Source organism: Panulirus ornatus, chromosome 10 (genome assembly GCF_036320965.1).
Source record: "Panulirus ornatus isolate Po-2019 chromosome 10, ASM3632096v1, whole genome shotgun sequence".
Classification (NCBI taxonomy): domain Eukaryota; kingdom Metazoa; phylum Arthropoda; class Malacostraca; order Decapoda; family Palinuridae; genus Panulirus; species Panulirus ornatus.
The window spans coordinates 34,630,347-34,654,986 of NC_092233.1; the positions used below are offsets into that span (position 1 = coordinate 34,630,347).

A 24,640-nucleotide genomic window follows, 5' to 3' on the forward strand; every position below is an offset into this window, starting at 1 on the left:
GTCAATGGATTGAACCAGGACATGTGAAGCGTCTGGGTAAACCATGGAAAGTTTTGTGGGGCCTGGATGTGGAAAGGGAACTTTGGTTTTGGTGCATTATACATGACAGCTAGAGACTGAGTGTGAACAAATGTGGCCTTTGTTGTCTTTTCCTAGCGCTACCTTGCGCACATGCTGGGGGAGGGGGTTGTCATTTCATGTGTGGAGGGGTGGCGACGGGAATGAATAAATGCAGCAAGTATGAATTATGCACATGTGTATATATGTATATGTATGTATACGTTGAAATGTATATGTATGTATATGTGCGTGTGTGGATGTATGTGTATATACATGTTTATGTGGGTGGGTTGGGCCATTGTTTCGTCTGTTCCCTTGCGCCACCTCGCTAACGCTGGAGACAGCAGCTGAGTATAATAATAATAATAATAATAATAATGTAGGTTTGCGGCAGGGGTGTGTGATGTCTCCATGGTTGTTTAATTTGTTTATGGATGGGGTTGTTAGGGAGGTAAATGCAAGAGTCTTGGAAAGAGGGGCAAGTATGAAGTCTGTTGGGGATGAGAGAGCTTGGGAAGTGAGTCAGTTGTTGTTCGCTGATGATACAGCGCTGGTGGCGGATTCATGTAAGAAACTGCAGAAGCTGGTGACGGAGTTTGGTAAAGTGTGTGGAAGAAGAAAGTTAAGAGTAAATGTGAATAAGAGCAAGGTTATTAGGTACAGTAGGGTTGAGGGTCAAGTCAATTGGGAGGTGAGTTTGAATGGAGAAAAACTGGAGGAAGTGAAGTGTTTTAGATATCTGGGAGTGGATCTGTCAGCGGATGGAACCATGGAAGCGGAAGTGGATCATAGGGTGGGGGAGGGGGCGAAAATTTTGGGAGCCTTGAAAAATGTGTGGAAGTCGAGAACATTATCCCGGAAAGCAAAAATGGGTATGTTTGAAGGAATAGTGGTTCCAACAATGTTGTATGGTTGCGAGGCGTGGGCTATGGATAGAGTTGTTCGCAGGAGGATGGATGTGCTGGAAATGAGATGTTTGAGGACAATGTGTGGTGTGAGGTGGTTTGATCGAGTAAGTAACGTAAGGGTAAGAGAGATGTGTGGAAATAAAAAGAGCGTGGTTGAGAGAGCAGAAGAGGGTGTTTTGAAATGGTTTGGGCACATGGAGAGAATGAGTGAGGAAAGATTGACCAAGAGGATATATGTGTCGGAGGTGGAGGGAACGAGGAGAAGAGGGAGACCAAATTGGAGGTGGAAAGATGGAGTGAAAAGGATTTTGTGTGATCGGGGCCTGAACATGCAGGAGGGTGAAAGGAGGGCAAGGAATAGAGTGAATTGGAGCGATGTGGTATACAGGGGTTGACGTGCTGTCAGTGGATTGAATCAAGGCATGTGAAGCGTCCGGGGTAAACCATGGAAAGCTGTGTAGGTATGTATATTTGCGTGTGTGGACGTGTGTATGTACATGTGTATGGGGGGTTGGGCCATTTCTTTCGTCTGTTTCCTTGCGCTACCTCGCAAACGCGGGAGACAGCGACGAGGTAAAAAAAAAAAAAAAAAAAAAAAAAAAAAAAAAAAAAAAAAAATAATAATAATAATAATAATAATAATAATAATAATAATAATAATAGTTTGTCCAGTAGTGTTTTATGAATGTGAGGCTTGGATCATAGATTAAAATGTATGGGAGGTGGTGGATATGTTGGCAGTAAAATGTTTGAGGACAATAATCAGTGTGAGGAGGGTTGCTCAAATAAGAAATGATAGGGTGACTTTGAGGGTATATATGTTGTAATGGAGGAAAAGGGGTAACCAAGGAGGAAGTGTAAGGAAGGAGTGAAAGATGCTTTGAATGTTAAGGGCCTACACATGCTGGAGGGAGTGTGGCATGCAAGGGACAGAGTGAATTGGAGCAATATGATATACAGAGGGCAAACCAAAACATATGAAGTAGTCAAGGAAGACCATGGGAAAGTTGATATGTCCTGATTGTGGATAACAAAATCTGGTTTTCATGCATTATACATGACAACTAGAGAGTAGATGTGGATGAATAAGTCCATTCTTCATCTGTTCCTGGTACTACCTTGCTACATGGGAAATGGAAACCAAATATGGAGAACAGATTTTCATACTTGTTCAACATTTCTTGTTTATCAAGGTAGTATCAGGAGCTGATAAAGAATGGCCTCACTTGCTCACATTCACTCTTTGGTTGTCTTGCATGACAACCAAAACCACAGCATCCTATCTGCAGCCAAGCTTCGCAAACTTTTCTGTGATTTCCTCTGGTTCAGCCCACCATCGGCATGTCACCCTCTTGTATACCATTTCACTCCAATCTACTCAGTCTTATGCATGCCTCACACCCCTTTGAATCTTTAGGCCCTGATTACTCAAAGCATATTTTGCTTCATCTTTCCAACTTGTCTGTGATCTCCCCTTCACTGTTCCCACCCTTTCTGATATGAGTACACTTTTGATCAACCTCTCCTCAATTGCCTCCTCCATATGTCCTCACCATTTCAGCACACCCTTTTCAGCTCTCAAGTGTATTCTACTTACAACTAATAACAATGGAGTATGATGAAAATTCAGGAGCCAGTATAGGAAATAATGAAAATGCAAGATTTGAACTGAGATGGAAACCATTTAATGAAAACCCAATGAAATTCTGAAACAAAATTATTGAGAAAACGGATGGAGAAATAATGAAATCACAGAGATACCACACAAAAATGAAATCAAGAATGGTCAAAATATGATGATAGATATTACATACCAGTTACAAAAAAAAAGTGTGGTAAAAATCAATCTTTCTCTCTGCCTCACCTGAATGTGGATTTCTGGCATTCTGTCCATAAACATACAATCTCCTTGTTACACACAACACTTGAAATCACCCAACTTGCACAACTCGTTCTTTATCACTTGATCTTATCGTGATAAGCACTAGGCACTGGCCCTGCCTTTTGGTGAAATGGTAGGAGCAATAGATAGAAACAGTAGGGTGAAGTAGCAGGTTGGAACATTAGGCAGGAGCCTCTGGAAATGCTGCACAAGTTTCCCTCTTGCCAGTAGCCTGTTAAGGATGAGGCACTAAAGTCTAAGAAGTGGTACTGGTCTTCACTCTTTTTGCCTTGGCCACACCCTTGAGGAGTTCCCAGAGGGAATGGGCATCAGAGATACATATAGCAATGACTACTGAGACTATGACTACCACAGAAACCTACCTGACTAATGGAATTTTTTGTTTGAGAATTAATAATGGAAGTTTCAGCAGAAATGAGTGATGATAATATAACATAGCATGACTAAAGAAATACTTTTTAAAGATCAATGAAGTAACTAGACAAAAGAATTTAAAAACTGTAAGACTCAATAACTAAAAACTAGCAATGGTAATGAAATAGAGAATCCTTAGAAGATTATGTATAGAAACACAAAATTTTGTAGGTGGGAAGTATAGAATCAATGAATACACAAAGGATATCAATGCAATCCTAATTAGTATGTCAGGAACTTGGCTTAAATGAAGCAAAAGGTGGAGCAAGCTTGGAGCATTTGAAAATATTTAGAGCGTATAAAATCAAACTAAAACAAGTGTAAGAATGTATGTTCACAATACATTGGAAGGAAAACAACGAAAATGAGGTACAATGATGTGAAGAAACTTTAGTGATGATCCTAGCCATAAAAAAAGCAAATTTAGTGACATCAACCCATCTGAAACAAGAATAAATGACTAGAACCATTTTAATGAAAGTTGAGGAAACTTTGAAGTGATTAGAGAAACCTGACACAATTATATTATGGATTGGTGACTTTAACCTCCATTCTATTGAATGGCAGGAAAGAGTAGATTATGGATGCAGATACTTACAAAGGAGAGAATAATGAATCATCACATGAAAGAGAACAACCCCAAACTCTAATTAATTTGTGTTATTCATTCAGCCCTGTACAGGTAAACCACAGACTGACAAGAGGGAGCAATATGATAGATCTTATTTTCATGTACATGAATTGTACTGTTTTCAGATCTGTAGGTAAATAATTTAAGTCTGTCAGATCATAATACAGAAATTAGTTCAGCATATAAAATGAGAATGAATAATTGTAAACCTGATAAAAGTGAAAACCAATGGTTTGGGTAATACAAATTTTATGCTATGATAAATCAGTCTGGAAACAGATCATTGACAAGATTATAAGCACAAAATGAGATGAGATCTTCAGGAGAAAAAAATAGGCCAAACAAGTATTTTGAAGATAGTAAAGAAAATGAAAAAATGTACAAATGATAAGTACCTAGGTACTGAAAACTATGGATGAATAGAAGAAATGTGTGGAAATAGAGGACAAAATATTGAGGAAAGAACCAAGAATACTAATTAGATGAAAATATAAAAAATGCAGATGTAGAAATATCAAAATCCCATAGAAAAAAGGAGTGAAGAAAGATATACAGAACATGGAGAGGAATCCACAGTTACCATTCACGTACATGAATAAACCTCTTTAAGGTAAGAGACAGATATGAAAGTTGGTTGTTTGGGCTTTAGGCCTATCAACTGCCAGGGTTATTAAGGCTGTCAATATACGTTACATCCACCAACCCAAAATTTCGAACACCTTTGTGTGTTTAAGATAATTCTAAGACCATACAAACTCTCACTATGCATGTAGCCCATCAGATATGGAAATGACTCTTAAGGAAATATATTGGATGTTGACAACATTATAAATCGGTATCTCGCTAAAATGTAAGGAGAATTTGGGAAATGAACTGTTTAGCCGGTATTATGAAAATGTGCTCATAGATATTGAAATATCAGATGGTATCATTAAATAGATTGATCACCTCAAAGAAACTTCAGCTCTAAGATCATGTTGAATCCCAACCATATTCCTTAAAATGACAAAACAGCAATAGTAAAACCAGTATTATTATTGAGGCAGAGTCCAGATGAAAGTTGAATTACAGACAATCACAAAATGGCATATGCAACATCCAGAAGGATCTAAGCCAGGGGTGAAACTTCCTATGACGCCGTTGCAGCCAAATGAACTATAATTTGTAAATGAAACAGACTGAGAATTCTAAAGGTAATTCAGAAATATTTATAGAAAAATCTCATAATGTAATCATACAATGCATAATGAGAAATTAGTTCTAAAACACAGTTGTACTTAATAGAAACTGTTCACAGGAAGTTTGGGACTTCAGGGCTATTAATGTGATGTATGGCACTATGTTTTGTGAACTTCATCAAAGTCTGTTTCTATCTTTGAACAGGCAGTAAACATGTTTGTCTGGTGAACATCAGCAAGAACACTTCACCCTGTACGTTTAACAGTGTTCACTTTTTTAATTAATAGTTAACAAATGTAAGTAAGAGGGAAGACAGATATTATCCACAGTGCTCATGAAATTAGCTTACGTTATGATTGCAGTGACAAATACAACTCGTAAAATTCAAGTAAATTAACTTTTAAATTTGTTTTTAAGTCCAATGTTGCACTGGAAATCTGTCAGTTCTATTTGTAACTCTACATGAGCTGCATCAACATTAAAAGCAAATAGAGATTCAGATACTCATATTTCCACACCAGGAACATGAAGATTGTCACACCTTGATTCACATTCTTCTTTTACAGCATGAACATCATCTGCATATTTAGTCAAATTATATTTATTGGTGGCACATGCAGGAAGCACTGTAAAGTGAACTGCATTGTTTTTGATAATTTTCCAATAAACAGAGCCTTATTTTTTAATCCTTTTGATGTGATCAACAAGACTGTTTATAAGATGATCTTTTCCTTCAAGCTTAGTACTCAATTTGTTGAGATAAGCAGTCAAATCTACTAAAAAGGCCTGGTCTATAAGTCAGTTACTGCTGGATAATTCTTGCACTGGCTTTCATTGCATATCCATGAAGATTCTTACCTTATCAAAAAATGTCCTACAATCTTAGTACTTTTCCAGCATTCTGCCATCACACTTTGCAATGATAGGTGATGTCTTTGTACTCTAAACCAAAATCACCTAAAAATTTCTTTAAACTACCTGTGATGTAGAGCATGTGCTCTAGTATGGTTGACAGTAGATTCTCTGATTTGTTTGACACATTAAGTTCTCTTGGTGATTGATGCAATGCAAAATAATAATCTTAGGGTTTCACGGTTTCATCCTTCTTTCTCACGTTGAGCAATAAGTCTTGCAGCTGCACCTGTGTTCAACCCAGACATGGCTGAAACTCCTTCTGCTTTATATCAGTTTCTTTATCTATAAATTATCTATAAATTATGTTTTAGAAATGTATCAATTACTTCACTGAACATACCTAAATCTGTAGTGGTACCTAAATGCAACAACTTTTCAGTTACTTCAAAATCTGAAGTTGTGCCATGTATAAAAGTGGAAAGCTGAGCATCATCACCAACAATTATAGATTCATCCATAAATACAGAATAAAACTAATTATTCATTGCATCCACTGTTTGTTTCTTTATGTTGTCTGCCATGTCATCAATCCTTTGAGTTCCTGTTTGCTTGAGATACTATTAAGAGATAGCTCTTTTTTTTCAGGACACACAGTATCTCTGCTGCAAATGTATTTTTTCATCACTGCAACTAGATTCTGAAGATATCAAACAACTTGTCTCATTTTGAAACTCACAAAAAAGTATTTTTTGGTTCAGTCATTTCTAAACTCTCACCTTTCGTTATCAACCTTCCCTTTCTTTGTTATAGACTGTGCCATGATGTGTCTTGAAATCAGTAGCAGTGCTATTATAATTTGACAACTGATACACAATCACTTGCTTGCCCTTTTTATGGGTAACTGATGCAGAATCAGGGCCAGTGGTGAATGTAGTCTGAATGCATACATGACATAGCTGGGACGGACATTTCCTTGAACAAAGCAATGTACTTAATACAAACTACAGGTCATTTTGCTATTAATACTAGTTGCATTGAAACAAGAGAAAAAGTAAACTTTGGTTTGTAATATCTTTTTTTTATAATATAAATGCACATCACTATAATTTACATTGATTTTATATAATAATAATAATACCAAGTATTGTGGGCCAGATGAAATTGCTGGATGTGGCCTGTGGGCCATAATTTGGCCATCTCTAATCTAATACATAAACAATACAGACCAGTTGGGTTGACTTCACATGTAATAAAAGTTTTTGAGAGTGATAAAATGACATATATTAAACCGTTTGATCAAGAATATCTGCATAAACTAAGGCCAATGTGGATTTGTGCTAGGGAAAAGTATGCAAACCCAATTACTAGCTCATTACAATCACATATGAATGTGTAATCCAAGGATGAATGTGTAATCCAAGGAAGAATGAACACTGTTTTTCTTAAGTTTTTGCAAAAGCATTTGACAAGGTAAACCACAAGATTTTGCCATAGAAGGTTGCTAAACAAAACTTCAAGGGTAATACAGAACCAAGAATGGAAGAGTTTTTAACTGACAGGAAGTGTATAGTGGAAGCAAACAGAACCACATCTGAGGAGGAACAGACACAACCAACCAACACTCTCTCTCTCTCCCACTAAGCTTAATAACCATACTCTTATTAACAAATACCTTTCAACTTTCTCCTCTCACACTTTTCCAAACTCAGACACCACTTTTTATTGTTTTTCTGTCGAGTCTGCCATCACAGCCAAGTCCTCAACAAACAACAACTGACTTATCTCCCATTTCCCTTACTTCCAATGTAATGCAGATCCACCCCTCTCCCCAAGATCCTCCCATCTACCTACCTTACTACCTCATCCATAAACAGATGTAACACAACTCTGCTGTTGACCCACTGTCACCAAGAACTTCGTACCCTTTTCTATTCTTACTTTCACAGAGGTGTTACTCTCATGAAAGAAACTCCTCACTTCTTGTGCCTTTCCTCCCACTTCATGTTTGTAACACCTTCCGAAATGCAACTCTATCAATCCTATTGTATGCTTTCTCCAGATCCATAAATGTCACATACAAATCCCTGTTTCTCTAGGTATGTCTCAAACAGGTTCTTTAAAACAAACAACTAATCTACACATCTTCTACCATTCCCAATACCACATTGTTCCTCCCCAGTATGAAGCCCTGCTCATCTCACCAACTTTTCCATCACCATTCTCTCGTACAAATGACGAGCTCTCAAAAAACTTGTACTTCTATAGTTCAAACACTCACCTTTGTCCCTTTCAGCCTTTATACAGTAGCATTTTACATGCTTTCCACCCATCCTCATGCACCTAGCCTTGAGTCATATATACACTGAAAATCCTAATTAACAAATCAAGAACACTATCATCCCCTTCCTTAAAGAATTCAACCACAATGCCATTCACTCTAAACACATTGCCATACATCACCTCATGCAAGGCTTTCAACACATCTTATCTTTTCATGAAACCACTTTCTGTGACTCTCTCACCTCACATACTTCCCTTACTAACTTTACGTCAGCAAATCACACCTCTGCTAGAGGTCGCTTTCCCATGAGATACGCTTTGCCGCTTCACGCCACCAGTTGCTGTGCTTCCTTCGCGCCGTCCAGACGGTTTTCTGCAGTTACGAGCTTGGCAGCCTTATTCCCGTGATCCCTCAGGAGCGGAAAGGCTTTGCTACAGCCTGTGACCCAGTTTGGGGCTGGCTGCAACACCACCCGTGATCCGTTAGGAGCGGGGAGGGAAGTGCGTTGTTGATGCACTTGTGGAGTTGACGACTCACACTGACCTGCACCGCCGCCTTGCTATCGCCACCGCCATGTCGGATGTCCCGGGCAGTTCCACCAGCATACGGAGGGCGATTCTGAACATGCCAGGCATGTGAGGAAAGGCTTCTCGCATAGGACTAGCTCCAGGAGCAGCCCTTCTCAGCAGGAGGCTCTTCAGGGCGGTAACAATAGGCCCCCATGGTCACGTCACTGGTGATGGCGGTGACTCTGCTTCCCAGCACACACGTTCCTTCCCTTCTACCTCACGGGATGAGGCATCTGCGCCGCCCTGGAACATGGTGATGGACGCTTTGGCTGCTTTACGTGGTGATGTGGAGAAATTGAAGGAGGAAAGGAACTTAGACCCCAGTCGGGGGGCTGATGACGCCGCGGCGGCCGCCGATGTAAACATTGGCCTTTCTAGGCAGGTGGTACCTCCCTCGCGCTCGCCCACGGGTTTTTCGGGCTTTACTCCAGCTGAGCATTACCTTTCCAGTGATGATTGTGTCTCTCAGAATGACGGGCGGCCTGACAGTGTTCTCCTGCAGTGCGCTAGGGCTTACGGTCCTGTGGATGAGGTGTCTGATGGCACTGACCAGCATGTTGCCGTATGGTTAACCATGTATCTGCTCACGGCTTGCGAGAGGAGGAGTTTAAGGAGATTTTGGAGGATGCTGCAGCCAAGAGGTCAGATAAGTCATGCCTTAGCACCCGTGGATTGCAACTTGCAAGTTTTAGATGCACTGAAGACTGATGCCAAGAAGGCAGACTTCCGTTTGAAGGATGCTGAGAAAGACATTATACGGCTGCCACAATTTTGACTGTCACTCACAGTGCTTGACAAGATCGCCCAGACTAGGCAACCAGATGTTGCCCAGGAAGTGGGCATGCTTAATGGTGCCCTGGCACTCCTGGGTCATGCTAATCACAAGAATAATCTGGCTCGCCGGTTCATCATCAAGCGCGAAATTAACCACAAGTATGCTCACCTCTGTTCAGACAAGGTGCCCATGACTCGTCTTCTGTTTAGGGATGATGTCTCACTCTCAGCCAAGCACACCGAGGAGTCTGAAAAGTTAAGGAGTAAGATTGCTTCAAGGAAACCGCTCTCTACCTCGAAGTTTGGTCCTGGCAAGTTTAGGGGCTCTTCTGGGAGACTGCCATACAGGGATTTTATGGCCAGGTTTCATCCATATGGCCAACGCAAGCATGGTCCCCGGAGTGAGCACCGGCAATCCTTCTGACGGCAGGGTCCTGAGACAAAAAACTCCCGATGCCGGGGTCACAATCCCCGGCAGTAACTGAGGTGAGTCATCCTTTTCAAGCTGGCAGACTTCACTATTTTGTACATGAGTGGCATGCTATTACCAGTGATACAAATATTTTAGATATTGTTTAGCATTGCCATTTAGATGTTGATGTTGCTAACATTGGTACTTTATTTGCTGAAGAAGTTGAGTATGTGTTTAATGTCGAGGAAAAGGAAATTGTTTGCCAGGAAATTGTACAGCTTTTGAGTCTGGGGGTTATGAAGGAGACCCAGAGACAGGAGGGGCAGATTCTTTCCCCTATTTTCTGAAGACGGAAGAAGGATGGTGGGTTTAGGATGACACTTAACCTGGAAAAATTTAATAAATTTTTAGAGTACAAACACTTCAAGATGGAAAATTTTGAGCAGGCGATTCGTCTTGTTAACAGCGGTGTCTTCATGGCCTCTGTCGATTTGCGGCACGCCTATTAATCTGTTAAGATAGCTGAGGAGCAACAACGCTTTCTGTGTTTCAAGTGGCAAGGAAAAATTTATCAATTCACGTGTCTCCCTAATGGGGTTGCGGATGGTTCCCGTCTGTTCACTAAATTAATGAAACCTGTTTTTGTTGTACTTAGAGAAAAGGGACATATCATCATGAGTTTCATTGATGATACTCTTATTTGTCACTGCACTTTTGATGGATGTTGTGAGAGTGTGCGTGCCACTGTTAACTTGCTCAAGAAGTAAGGTTTCTGTATTAACGAAAGCAAATGTCTTGGTCCCCACTAAGCGCTTGGAGTATTTGGGGAACATTATAGATTCTGAGACTATGACAGTAACATTACCTGATCGTAGGATACACAAGATACTACAATGCTGTGAGGAATTGTTACATAGTGACAGAGCCAAAATTCGGAATGTGGCCAGAGTTGTTGGGCTATTAGTTGCAGCCGTTCCAGCAGCAGAGATGGGGAAACTGCATTACAGGCGGTTAGAATGTGCTAAACTTGCTGCGTTAAGAGTCGCAAAAGGTAACTTTGACAAGTGGATGGTGGTCACTCATGAGATGAGATTGGACTTGCTTTGGTGGGTATCTCACATTGCATTGCAAACCAGACAGATTTTTCGGAAGGGTACAGAATTGGATCTGTATACTGATGCATCAAATTTAGGTTGGGGTGGCCACCTCAATCAACAAAAAGTTAATGGGAGATGGTCATTATCAGAATCTGCCTTGCACATTGATGTAAAGGAGCTCAAAGCCATCTCCCTGGTAGTGCGCTCATTTGCATCTCTTCTCAAAGGACATGTTCGGGTGTTTTGTGATAACACGACGGCGGTGACCTATGTCAATGAAATGGGCGGCACACTGTCCTCACTGTGTAATGACATTTGCCGTGACCTTTGGGAGTGGTGTGCGGTGAATGATATCTGGCTTACCTGCCCTCATGTACCGGGTAAAGTCAATCTCATGGCAGACGCTGCATCTCGGACATTCAATGACAGGCATGAGTGGAAATTGAATGGAGAACTCTGTAGGGCCCTCTCTGAAGTATGTGGGGTTCCGAGCATTGATCTCTTTGCTTCTAGACTGAATGCTCAAGTGACTCGTTTCTGCTCCTGGAAACCTGACCCAGATGCAGAATATTTTGATGCCTTTTCTATCTGCTGGTATCAGTTTGAACTAATCTACCTTTTCCCACCCTTTGCTCTGATCGCCAGGTGCCTACAGAAAATTCGAGCAGAGTCAGCGAAGGGGTGAATGGTATTGCCTCTCTGGCCGTCCTAGCCCTGGATGGGGACTCTACTCACTTTGCTGGTCAAGGAACCACGGCTGATTCCGAGGGGGGCACACGTCTTGCGTCACCCATCGACGGAGGAGGAACACCCCATTCTCCGACACACCCGACTGATGGCTTGCCTCTTATCCTGGCAACGTCTGCGAGACAGGGGCATTTCTCAGGCAGGTACGGACATCAACCTTGCCTCCTGGAGACCTGCGACTGCGAGGCAGTACCAGCCACATATTAACAGGTGGTTACAGTTTTGTGGTAGCCGGAACATCGATCCCTTTGCTCCCACTGTAAGTAATATTGTGAATTTTGTCTGTCACTTTTCACAGAGGTGTTAGTTATACTTCAATCAACACTGCCAGGGGTGCACTCTCCTCCCTGGGGATTACTGTGGATGGTTGCAGTGCAGGCAGCCATCCTCTTGTCACCAGGTTCTTAAAGGGAGTTTTCAACTTGCGGCCGTCTGTCCCTAGGTATACAAGAACTTGGGATGTTCAGCTGGTGCTACAGCATCTGCGTGCCATGGATCCTTTGTCCTCCCTCTCTGTAAAGGATTTAACACTGAAGCTTGTGATGATGGCACTTACGCAGGCTGCCAGAATACAAACTTTGCATTGTTTGTTGCTGAAGAATATTAGTTTTGGGCAGGATTCTGTTTGTGTTTGGTTAGGGGAAACTATTAAACAGTGCAGGCCAAAGTTCAATGTGCGGTTTTTGACCTTTAAAGCATATTCTACTGACATTAGATTGTGTGTACGTGAAACTCTGAAAATGTATATTGCTAGGACAGAGGAGTTCAGAAATTCTGCACATCAGGAGAATGGGAAGTTACTCCTAAGTTTTATCAAGCCCCACAAGCATGTAACGAGGGACACTGTTGCAAGGTGGATTCGAACAGTGGTTTCTCTGTCAGGCATAGACTCCAGCCAGTATTCAGCGGGCAGTGTTCGGCCTGCAGCTGCATCGAAAGCCAAAGCCATGGCTCTACCGATTGGACACATCATGGCAAGGGCTGGGTGGTCCAGGGCTGCCACTTTTGCCAAGTTTTATGACAAGGAGATTGTCTCGAGTCACGATCCTTTCCAAGATGCTGTCCGTCAATAGTCTGTTCATTTTGTTTGCATAGGAGATGTTGTCTCTTGTCACCTGATCCATGGCTATGTAAATTTCTTACTATATTGCAGTTGGTTACTGCTTGTATCATTTCTCCTCTCTGCATGTCTACAATACGACACCCACATGGCTTCAAAACCACATGGGAAAGCGACCTCTAGCAGAGGTGTGATTTGCTGACGTAAAATTAATGAAGTACATGAGACTTACCGTAGGTCAGTTGAAATGTGCTTCGAATTTTATGAAGCAAATCACCTCTGCTAGAATGGAGCTTTCACATGAGATACGCTTTGCCACTTCACGCCACCAGACTTTAAAGAGTACGACCAACCACATGAAAGTAACTGAACATTTTGCACTGCTAGAAATATGTAAGCCACAAGACGCTACAGAGCGTACGGTGGGAGAAGTGGGCATGTGAAAGCTCCCTTCTAGCAGAGGTGATTTGCTTCATAAAATTCGAAGCACATTTCAACTGACCTACAGTAAGTCTCATGTACTCCAAAGTACTCACTCCATTTCCCTTTCACATTATCTCTAACTGTTACCATTTCTTCATTTGCCCCTTTACTGAATCTCCCATTTGTTTTTTTTACTTTTTTCACTTTACTAACCTTTTTCCAAACGTATTCTTCATTCCTCTGAAGTTTGCTGATATTTGCTTACCCTAATTCTATTTACTTTCAGCCTATACACCTTCCTATTAACTTCCTGCCACTTTTTCTCATGAACATATCCTAATATTCATCTATAAACTACCCCAGGATCTCTTTCTAAGAAAGTACTGGTGTTACTAAGACCTCTTTCCAGAGTTTCCTGTAGCCCATTGTGGCTGCACTACTTCCTGTAACAGGGGAATTTAAACCCCTTTGGTGTTAGAAGTTCCTTGATGAGATTGAATGTGATGTTTATTGGGAAAGCATACAAGGATTTTCATCTAGAAAGTTAGGTGTATGTGCAAGTAAGAGGAGATGAGGGTGAGTGGTTCCAGGTGAAGGTGGATCAGCAACAGGGGCTTGTGATATCACCATGGCTATTTTACTTATGGATAGGTTGGTGAGGGGGATGAATACCAGGGTCATGAAGAAAGGAGTGGGTATGGAGTCTGTTAAGGGTGGGAATACCTGAGAGGTGATAGTTGCTGTTTGCTGACGACACAACACTACTGACAGATTCAAATGAGAAACTGCAGAAGTTGTCTAAGTTTGGGAGAGTGTGTGAAAGGAGAAAGTTGAAAGTAAATGAGATTAAAAGCAATTTATTAAGTTTAGCAAGTTAGTGTGAATTTAAATGACAGGAGTGGGGCATTTTAGATACCTAGTGGACATGGCAGTAGGTGAAACCAATGAAGCTGAAATGGGTCATATGGTATATGACATGGTTAGGGTCTTAGGCACACTGAGGAGTATGTGGAAACAAAGGTCATTGTTGGTGAGAGCCAAAGATGGGCATGTTTGATGGTACAGAAGTCCCAACAATGTTATATGGATGCATGGCAGGGATTCTGGATGAGAAAGTGCAGAAGAGGGGATGTGTTGTAAATTAAATACTTGAAGACAATATGTTGTGTGCAAAGGGTTTATCAAATAAGAAAAGATATGGTAAAAGAGAGTTTGGTAATAAGAAGAGAATGGTTGAGATAGCTGAAGAGGGTGCCCTGACATGGTTTGGACATAAGGAAAGGAAGAGTGAGGAGGTGTTGCAAAAGAGGTATGGATGTTAGAAGTGTAGGGGTTGAAAAGAATGGGGAGATTGAACTGGAGAAGGAAAGGTGAAGTAGAGGAGATTTTGAGTGCTCGGGGCCTGAGCATGAAGTGTGACAAGGGTGCATGAGACAGAGTGAACTGGAGTGATGTATGTAGAGGGAGACATATTGTCAATGGACTGAACCTGGGTATGAACTGGTCAGGGTAAACCATGTCTGTGGGGCCTGGTTGTGGATGGGAGGCTATTGTTTCAGTCTACTATACAGTTCATTGAATTCAGGTGGCCATTCATATGAACATATGCATTGAGGAATTAAATTAATCACAAAAACATTAAAATCAAGGTGGGGCTTGCTTAAGCACATGAGTGAAGTCTATTTACATATTACAGGAGGTTTTACAAAAAAAGTTATAGTAAATACATTATACATTTTGTGGTGATTAGTTGAACATTATGTGATGTAAAGTCACACATTGGTTGAATTGTAGTAAAATTGTTGACATACATTATGAATTTAATGGTGAACGTTGTGATGTAAAGTTACATACTTGTTGCACTGCTGTGGTAATGTTAACATATGTATTTAATGGTGAACATTAAGTGATCAATATTTTCATGTTGGTTTAGAATAAAAGTCGTTGACATACACAGAACAATGGGAAAACTAAACTATTTGCTTATCTGTGTACTTGTTCATGGATCGTTGATGACAGTCACATAGTAATCAGTATGGTACAATATTTGTATGTGTATGAGCAGTAGCTGATGGTACAAGGTGATTAGGGTGAGGAACGTCTATTAGTGGAGATTAATCTTGATGTACGGTGATGGTCAGCTGACTCACATCTTCAATGGTCGGAGGGCAGAAGAATATGTCTGTGTCATGTTTGAGGCGGCTGTAGCTCAGACATAGGTCTCTTGAGAGACTCTACCTGAGTTACTGGTTCACTGGTAAAGGTATCTAATATGTATATCTCTTCACATTCAGATTTATTGGAGGTACTCTTGTATGAAGATAGTAGGACCAATCAGACATAACCCAAGATAGCAAGAAAGAGAAAGAGAAAGGTCTGGTCGACATGTTGACCTGTAGGTGGCCCAAAAGTTGAACGAGGTGTTAGTATTTTGCTTTGTGTTGATGTTCTGGTGTGGAGAATGAATGTCATGTGTGTGTGTGTGTTATGGCTATAATGGTTGGGGTTATGTTCGTTGGGAATTATTTTCCATTCAAGGTGACTGGATGGTGTAAATTGCATTTGTGTCTGTCTGGGGTTAATAGAATTATAGATTTCTGTGGAGATTCAGATATTCTGTTCTTGGTGAACCATTGTTCCAATTGTGTTGTGTAGTGCAGCATTTTTGTTGTTGCCACTGTGGTGTCAGGGTTTAGTGTTGTCACTGTATTGTAGTATGTGGTTTGCTAAAGATAATGGGAAGCCATGTAGAAAAAAAATGATGTGGGTCATAGAAAGAACTGCTTCTTTTAGAAATTCACTACAGCGTTTATATGTTTTAAAGATAAAGTCATTGTGAGTGACTCTAACATGGTTTTTGTAAGTTGTGAAGGGTAGTGTCAAGTATCTTTTTTGTGAGGATACATCAGAGGACATTGTTTAATGTTTTGTTGATGTATATTGTCACTAGTACTGTGTGAAGGAGAGGAATAAAGCCATCTTGAATATGTTGTATGAGGTCATTGTGTGATAGTGGTGTTTGGGTGTGAGTTCGTGTTGTGTAGATGAGAGAGGGACGTTTTGTTTCATAATGTTGTGGATCAATTTTTTGCAGAATTTGGATACAGAAGATAGAAATGATGTAGGGTAGTAGGAGGAGTTGGGTGGATCTTAGGATTTTAGGATGTATAATTCTGGCAAGTCTGCAGATGTTAGCGTTTTTGTTGTGTAGCTGGGGGGGGGGGAGAGAGAGAGAGAGAGAGAGAGAGAGAGAGAGAGAGAGAGAGAGAGAGAGAGAGATGCAATTGCTGGCATTGCAAGAGTGCAATTTTTTTTTGTAGAAGTATGATATGTTATCAAGGGCTGTGACAGGTGACGTCTTTAGGATTTAATTGCATTGCTTGTCTCAGCAAGAGTGAAGGATGGGTGAGAAGTTGTTTCTGGATGGATTCTGTCAAGGTTTTCCACAGTTCTTTCTTTAGGCTTGAGGTTGGTCTGTGGTTGGTTTTTATGTAGTCTCTCATTAGTATATTTGTATGTTCTTTGAGAGAAAGGATTTCATTGGAATGGGTCAGGAATGCCCGCAATATGTTGGCCACTGAAGAAAAATAATTCATAAATACTTTTTCCTTTTGTCTATAATCAGTATTATTCACCCACATACTTTTTTGTGAAGACTGGCGCTACCATTGTTACCCGTATTCCAGGGTCCCTCTCAGATCCATCACCAAGGATTTCTGATCAATAAACAAACATAATACATCAACAGTTGTCTGTCAAAATTAATTGTTAGGAAGTTCTTTCAGCACTGGAAAAAGGTCTAAATGCCAGGAAAGGGAAATATCCATAGGATTAAAGAAGTGCATGGAGTCTGGGTACTTAGCAGTGGTAGATGGAATCAACTATGAGAAGATTTGGTCAAACTTCTGAGGATGACAATGTGTTAATTGTGAACTGCAGGTAACAAATGGAGACAACCAGTTATGTGACGTATGTAAAAAAAAAAAATATTCCACAATGAATGTGAAAAGGTAAGCCTGGGGTTATATAAAGCCATGAAACAAGAAGGAAAATGAATACTTTGGTTGTGGAAAGTATGCAGACCATGGATGAAAAAGAACTGTAATGAAGTTAGGAAGATGTAACAAGATAACGAATAAGAAGACAGATACAAGAACTAAAAGAGGTTATTGGAAACTTGTAAGGTAGAATATATGATTTTGAGGCAAGGAGGAGATAGATTGTGGGGAGAGTCACGGGAAGAATGTTATAAAAATGTTTTTCCTCATTATCTTTTCTGTCTTTAAATGATATTTTCTAATAGAGAATGTCTGATAAAAAAAAAGGCTGAGAAGTCTGCTAATAAGGATTTGTCCTAAATTCAATAATCAAATCTTGACGAAAAAGAAAGGTAATGTCTCTTCTCTTATTTCTTGTCCCTGAATAATCAATGTGGCTGAGAATCACATCTACTTATGGGTACAACTGTAAATAGAGGCTAATGGCAGACTGAGTGTCACTTTGACTGATGCAAGGGGAATGATGAAGACTCCATAACAAGACGTGACATAAACTTTAATACAGCATATTCTATGAATGTTGGATATATCTACTCTATCTATCGGTAGCAGATATCTAAGATATGAAAGTAAGATGAAGCACCTGTGAGTAATTCTTAACATTTAGACAACATTTCACCAGCTCAGACTTGACAATAACCCAGAGCTTTGAGAATACAGACAAAATTTGCCGCATCTTCTGCGATGTTGTATCAAAGTTTATGTTTTCTACAACCCAAATATAAATAATTTTGAAAGGTTAGGTCTTGGACAATTTTCAAAGAAAACAGACCGAAGCTCTTTCTTTTCCATAAAGTCCATAAAACGAGAGAAAAATTAATGATCACACACTGTATTTGTATAATCAAAGAAACAGGATTGTGCCCAGAGTCCCTCAAATGTTTTCCATTTGTCTGCAATAGGATTTTTTTTATAAGAAATTTAGTGTAACACTCTCTTCATGACAATGAAAAAGCATTTTTTCTATGATACTTCGTACAGTGAATATTAAGATCATGTAATAATGCATGCCTAAGGAATTGCAAGCATAATTTCATAGATATATATAAAATGAATATGTAAAAGTGTGTTAAAAGCATGTGATTCTATATTTGTTCTTTGTCTATTGGTAAAGAAAGAATTCTTACACAATATATTTTTGTACTGTACTGAACAGTATAAATATGAGATACTAAATACAAGTAAAATACATATTAGCCATGAATTATCTTTAATTATGAATAAGAAAGGAATATATATATATATATATATATATATATATATATATATATATATATATATATATATATATATATATATAGACAGACAGGGACTCAAGTGTGAAGTGGCACCTGTGTCTTCTACAGTGACACGTACATCGTCTACAGTGGCACGTGCATCCTCTACAGTGACACGTGCATCCTCTACAGTGGCGCGTACATCCTCTACAGCTGCATCTACATTCCTACCAAGACATACACATCATCTACAGAAAGTGAACTACGCGGGAAATGGCGATCAAATTTAAAGAGGGAAGTCAGCACCACAAGTAAAGCATCCTCCTCGAAGGCTCAGAGTGGGGTGCCTAAATGTGTGTGGATGTAACCAAGATGTGAAGACCCTTACTGGAAAAACAATCACTCTTGAAGTAGAACCTTCAGACACAATTGAAAATGTGAAGGAAAATAGTGAAATTGGAGAAAAATGTAGCTTAGACATTGAAGCTTAATGATACAGTGGTTAAATTGATGAGAACTGCTATTGACGTTTGTGTAAATAAATTATACATTTCCTTTTTTCCATAGCCAGAGGTTGAACCATTATGTGACATTCTTTTTTTCATTCATTTCAAGCTAAAAGTTTCAGTTTTCTAAATTGTTTCTTACATTTCTCATATGTATATATATGTATGTGTGTGTGTGTGTGTATATGTGCGTATGTATGTGTATGTGTGTGTATGTGTATATGTATATATATATGTATATTATCCCTGGGGATAGGGGTGAAAGAATACTTCCCACGTATTCCTCGCGTGTCGTAGAAAGCGACTAGAGGGGACGGGAGCGGGGGGCCAGAAATCCTCCCCTCCTTGTATTAACTTTCTAAAATGGGAAACAGAAGAAGGAGTCACGCGGGGAGTGCTCATCCTCCTCGAAGGCTCAGAGTGGGGTGCCTAAATGTGTGTGGATGTAACCAAGATGTGAAAAAAGGAGAGATAGGTAGTATGTTTGAGGAAAGGAACCTGGATGTTTTGGCTCTGAGTGAAACGAAGCTCAAGGGTAAAGGGGAAGAGTGGTTTGGGAATGTCTGGGGAGTAAAGTCAGGGGTTAGTGAGAGGACAAGAGCAAGGGAAGGAGTAGCAATACTCCTGAAACAGGAGTTGTGGGAGTATGTGATAGAGTGTAAGAAAGTAAATTCTCGATTAATATGGGTAAAACTGAAAGTTGATGGAGAGAGGTGGGTGATTATTGGTGCATATGCACCTGGGCATGAGAAGAAAGATCAAGAGAGGCAAGTGTTTTGGGAGCAGCTGAATGAGTGTGTTAGTGGTTTTGATGCACGAGACCGGGTCATAGTGATGGGTGATTTGAATGCAAAGGTGAGTAATGTGGCAGTTGAGGGAATAATTGGTATACATGGGGTGTTCAGTGTTGTAAATGGAAATGGTGAAGAGCTTGTAGATTTATGTGCTGAAAAAGGACTGATGATTGGGAATACCTGGTTTAAAAAGCGAGATATACATAAGTATACTTATGTAAGTAGGAGAGATGGCCAGAGAGCGTTATTGGATTACGTGTTAATTGACAGGCGTGCGAAAGAGAGACTTTTGGATGTTAATGTGCTGAGAGGTGCAACTGGAGGGATGTCTGATCATTATCTTGTGGAGGCTAAGGTGAAGATTTGTATGTGTTTTCAGAAAGAAGAGTGAATGTTGGGGTGAAGAGGGTGGTGAGAGTAAGTGAGCTTGAGAAGGAGACCTGTGTGAGGAAGTACCAGGAGAGACTGAGTACAGAATGGAAAAAGGTGAGAACAATGGAAGTAAGGGGAGTGGGGGAGGAATGGGATGTATTTAGGGAATCAGTGATGGATTGCGCAAAAGATGCTTGTGGCATGAGAAGAGTGGGAGGTGGGTTGATTAGAAAGGGTAGTGAGTGGTGGGATGAAGAAGTAAGAGTATTAGTGAAAGAGAAGAGAGAGGCATTTGGACGATTTTTGCAGGGAAAAAATGCAATTGAGTGGGAGATGTATAAAAGAAAGAGACAGGAGGTCAAGAGAAAGGTGCAAGAGGTGAAAAAAACGGGCAAATGAGAGTTGGGGTGAGAGAGTATCATTAAATTTTAGGGAGAATAAAAAGATGTTCTGGAAGGAGGTAAATAAAATGCGTAAGACAAGGGAGCAAATGGGAACTTCGGTGAAGGGCGCAAATGGGGAGGTGATAACAAGTAGTGGTGATGTGAGAAGGAGATGGAGTGAGTATTTTGAAGGTTTGTTGAATGTGTTTGATGATAGAGTGGCAGATATAGGGTGTTTTGGTCGAGGTGGTGTGCAAAGTGAGAGGGTTAGGGAAAATGATTTGGTAAACAGAGAAGAGGTAGTAAAAGCTTTGCGGAAGATGAAAGCCGGCAAGGCAGCAGGTTTGGATGGTATTGCAGTGGAATTTATTAAAAAAGGGGGTGACTGTATTGTTGACTGGTTGGTAAGGTTATTTAATGTATGTATGACTCATGGTGAGGTGCCTGAGGATTGGCGGAATGCGTGCATAGTGCCATTGTACAAAGGCAAAGGGGATAAGAGTGAGTGCTCAAATTACAGAGGTATAAGTTTGTTGAGTATTCCTGGTAAATTATATGGGAGGGTATTGATTGAGAGGGTGAAGGCATGTACAGAGCATCAGATTGGGGAAGAGCAGTGTGGTTTCAGAAGTGGTAGAGGATGTGTGGATCAGGTGTTTGCTTTGAAGAATGTATGTGAGAAATACTTAGAAAAGCAAATGGATTTGTATGTAGCATTTATGGATCTGGAGAAGGCATATGATAGAGTTGATAGAGATGCTCCATGGAAGGTATTAAGAATATATGGTGTGGGAGGAAAGTTGTTAGAAGCAGTGAAAAGTTTTTATCGAGGATGTAAGGCATGTTTACGTGTAGGAAGAGAGGAAAGTGATTGGTTCTCAGTGAATGTAGGTTTGCGGCAGGGGTGTGTGATGTCTCCATGGTTGTTTAATTTGTTTATGGATGGGGTTGTTAGGGAGGTAAATGCAAGAGTTTTGGAAAGAGGGGCAAGTATGAAGTCTGTTGGGGATGAGAGAGCTTGGGAAGTGAGTCAGTTGTTGGTCGCTGATGATACAGCGCTGGTGGCTGATTCATGTGAGAAACTGCAGAAGCTGGTGACTGAGTTTGGAAAAGTGTGTGGAAGAAGAAAGTTAAGAGTAAATGTGAATAAGAGCAAGGTTATTAGGTACAGTAGCGTTGAGGGTCAAGTCAATTGGGAGGTGAGTTTGAATGGAGAAAAACTGGAGGAAGTGTAGTGTTTTAGATATCTGGGAGTGGATCTGGCAGCGGATGGAACCATGGAAGCGGAAGTAGATCATAGGGTGGGGGAGGGGGCGAAAATCCTGGGGGCCTTGAAGAATGTGTGGAAGTCGAGAACATTATCTCTGAAAGCAAAAATGGGTATGTTTGAAGGAATAGTGGTTCCAACAATGTTGTATGGTTGCGAGGCGTGGGCTATGGATAGAGTTGTGCGCAGGAGGATGGATGTGCTGGAAATGAGATGTTTGAGGACAATGTGTGGTGTGAGGTGGTTTGATCGAGTGAGTAACGTAAGGGTAAGAGAGATGTGTGGAAATAAAAAGAGCGTGGTTGAGAGAGCAGAAGAGGGTGTTTTGAAGTGGTTTGGGCACATGGAGAGGATGAGTGAGGAAAGATTGACCAAGAGGATATATGTGTCGGAGGTGGAGGGAACAAGGAGAAGAGGGAGACCAAATTGGAGGTGGAAAGATGGAGTGAAAAAGATTTTGTGTGATCGGGGCCTGAACATGCAGGAGGGTGAAAGGAGGGCAAGGAATAGAGTGAATTGGAGCGATGTGGTATACCGGGGTTGACGTGCTGTCAGTAGATTGATGCAAGGCATGTGAAGCGTCTGGGGTAAACCATTGAAAGCTGTGTAGGTATGTATATTTGCGTGTGTGGACGTATGTATATACATGTGTATGGGGGTGGGTTGGGCCATTTCTTTCGTCTGTTTCCTTGCGCTACCTCGCAAACGCGGGAGACAGCGACAAAGTATAACATAAATATATATATATAAATATATATATATATATATATATATATATATATATATATATATATATATATATATATATATATATATATATATATTTTTTTTTTTTCTTTCTTTCTTTCAAACTATTCGCCATTTCCCGCATTAGCGAGGTAGCGTTAAGAACAGAGGACTGAGCCTTTGAGGGACTACCCTCACCTGGCCCAATTCTCTGTTACTTCTTTTGGAAAATTAAAAAAAAAAAAAAAAACGAGAGGGGAGGATTTCCAGCCCCCCGCTCCCTCCCCTTTTAGTCGCCTTCTACGACACGCAGGGAATACGTGGGAAGTATTCTTGCTCCCCTATCCCCTCTATATATATATATATATATATATATATATATAAGTTGAGATGTATAGATATGTATATGTGCTGTGTGTGGACGTGTATGCATGTAAATGTGTATGTGGGTGGGTTGGGCCATTCTTTCTTCTTTCCTTGCGCTACCTTGCTAACGCAGAAGACAGCGACAAAGTATAAAAGGTGGCCAAGTGGATTGTTTTCCCTCAAAGTTTAGTCATCTTTTCTGGAACACTACCTCGCGAGTGTGGGAAATAACGAATATGTATAATATATATATATATATATATATATATATATATATATATATATATATATATATATATATATATATATATATATTTTTTTTTTTTTTTTTTTTATACTTTGTCGCTGTCTCCCGCGTTTGCGAGGTAGCGCAAGGAAACAGACGAAAGAAATGCCCCCCCCCCCATACACATGTACATACACACGTCCACACACGCAAATATACATACCTACACAGCTTTCCATGGTTTACCCCAGACGCTTCACATGCCTTGATTCAATCCACTGACAGCACGTCAACCCCTGTATACCACATCGCTCCAATTCACTCTATTCCTTGCCCTCCTTTCACCTTCCTGCATGTTCAGGCCCCGATCACACAAAATCTTTTTCACTCCATCTTTCCACCTCCAATTTGGTCTCCCTCTTCTCCTCGTTCCCTCCACCTCCGACACATATATCCTCTTGGTCAATCTTTCCTCACTCATTCTCTCCATGTGCCCAAACCATTTCAAAACACCCTCTTCTGCTCTCTCAACCACGCTCTTTTTATTTCCACACATTTCTCTTACCCTTACGTTACTTACTCGATCAAACCACCTCACACCACACATTTTCCTCAAACATCTCATTTCCAGCACATCCATCCTCCTGCGCACATCTCTATCCATAGCCCACGCCTCGCAACCATACAACATTGCTGGAACCACTATTCCTTCAAACATACCCATTTTTGCTTTCCGAGATAATGTTTTCGACTTCCACACATTTTTCAAGGCTCCCAAAATTTTCGCCCCCTCCCCCACCCTATGATCCACTTCCGCTTCCATGGTTCCATCCGCTGACAGATCCACTCCCAGATATCTAAAACACTTCACTTCCTCCAGTTTTTCTCCATTCAAACTCACCTCCCAATTGACTTGACCCTCACCCCTACTGTACCTAATAACCTTGCTCTTATTCACATTTACTCTTAACTTTCTTCTTCCACACACTTTACCAAACTCAGTCACCAGCTTCTGCAGTTTCTCACATGAATCAGCCACCAGCGCTGTATCATCAGCGAACAACAACTGACTCACTTCCCAAGCTCTCTCATCCCCAACAGACTTCATACTTGCCCCTCTTTCCAGGACTCTTGCATTTACCTCCCTAACAACCCCATCCATAAACAAATTAAACAACCATGGAGACATCACACACCCCTGCCGCAAACCTACATTCACTGAGAACCAATCACTTTCCTCTCTTCCTACACGTACACATGCCTTACATCCTCGATAAAAACTTTTCACTGCTTCTAACAACTTTCCTCCCACACCATATATTCTTAATACCTTCCACAGAGCATCTCTATCAACTCTATCATATGCCTTCTCCAGATCCATAAATGCTACATACAAATCCATTTGCTTTTCT

General features: G+C 40.6%; 2 protein-coding genes across 2 annotated transcripts in view; one reads left to right on the forward strand and one right to left on the reverse strand.

Moving 5' to 3' along the window:
* The window catches only part of LOC139750898 (uncharacterized), a 265,619-nt gene that overhangs the window by 80,265 nt on the left and 160,714 nt on the right, over window positions 1-24,640 (reverse strand). The window lies entirely within an intron of this gene.
* On the forward strand, window positions 1,585-13,307 carry LOC139750893 (uncharacterized). The gene is made up of 2 exons (XM_071665760.1): window positions 1,585-10,060; window positions 11,729-13,307. The coding sequence occupies exons 1-2, from the start codon at window positions 10,028-10,030 to the stop codon at window positions 12,035-12,037; spliced, it is 342 nt and encodes a 113-aa protein (XP_071521861.1). The 5' UTR covers window positions 1,585-10,027; the 3' UTR covers window positions 12,038-13,307.

Coding starts and splice junctions, on each gene's coding strand:
- LOC139750893 (XM_071665760.1), top strand. CDS start 10,028: ATGCCGGGGTCACAATCCCCGGCAGTAACTGAG. Junction 10,061..11,728: donor AATCCCCGGCAGTAACTGAG/GTGAGTCATCCT, acceptor TCTGATCGCCAG/GTGCCTACAGAAAATTCGAG.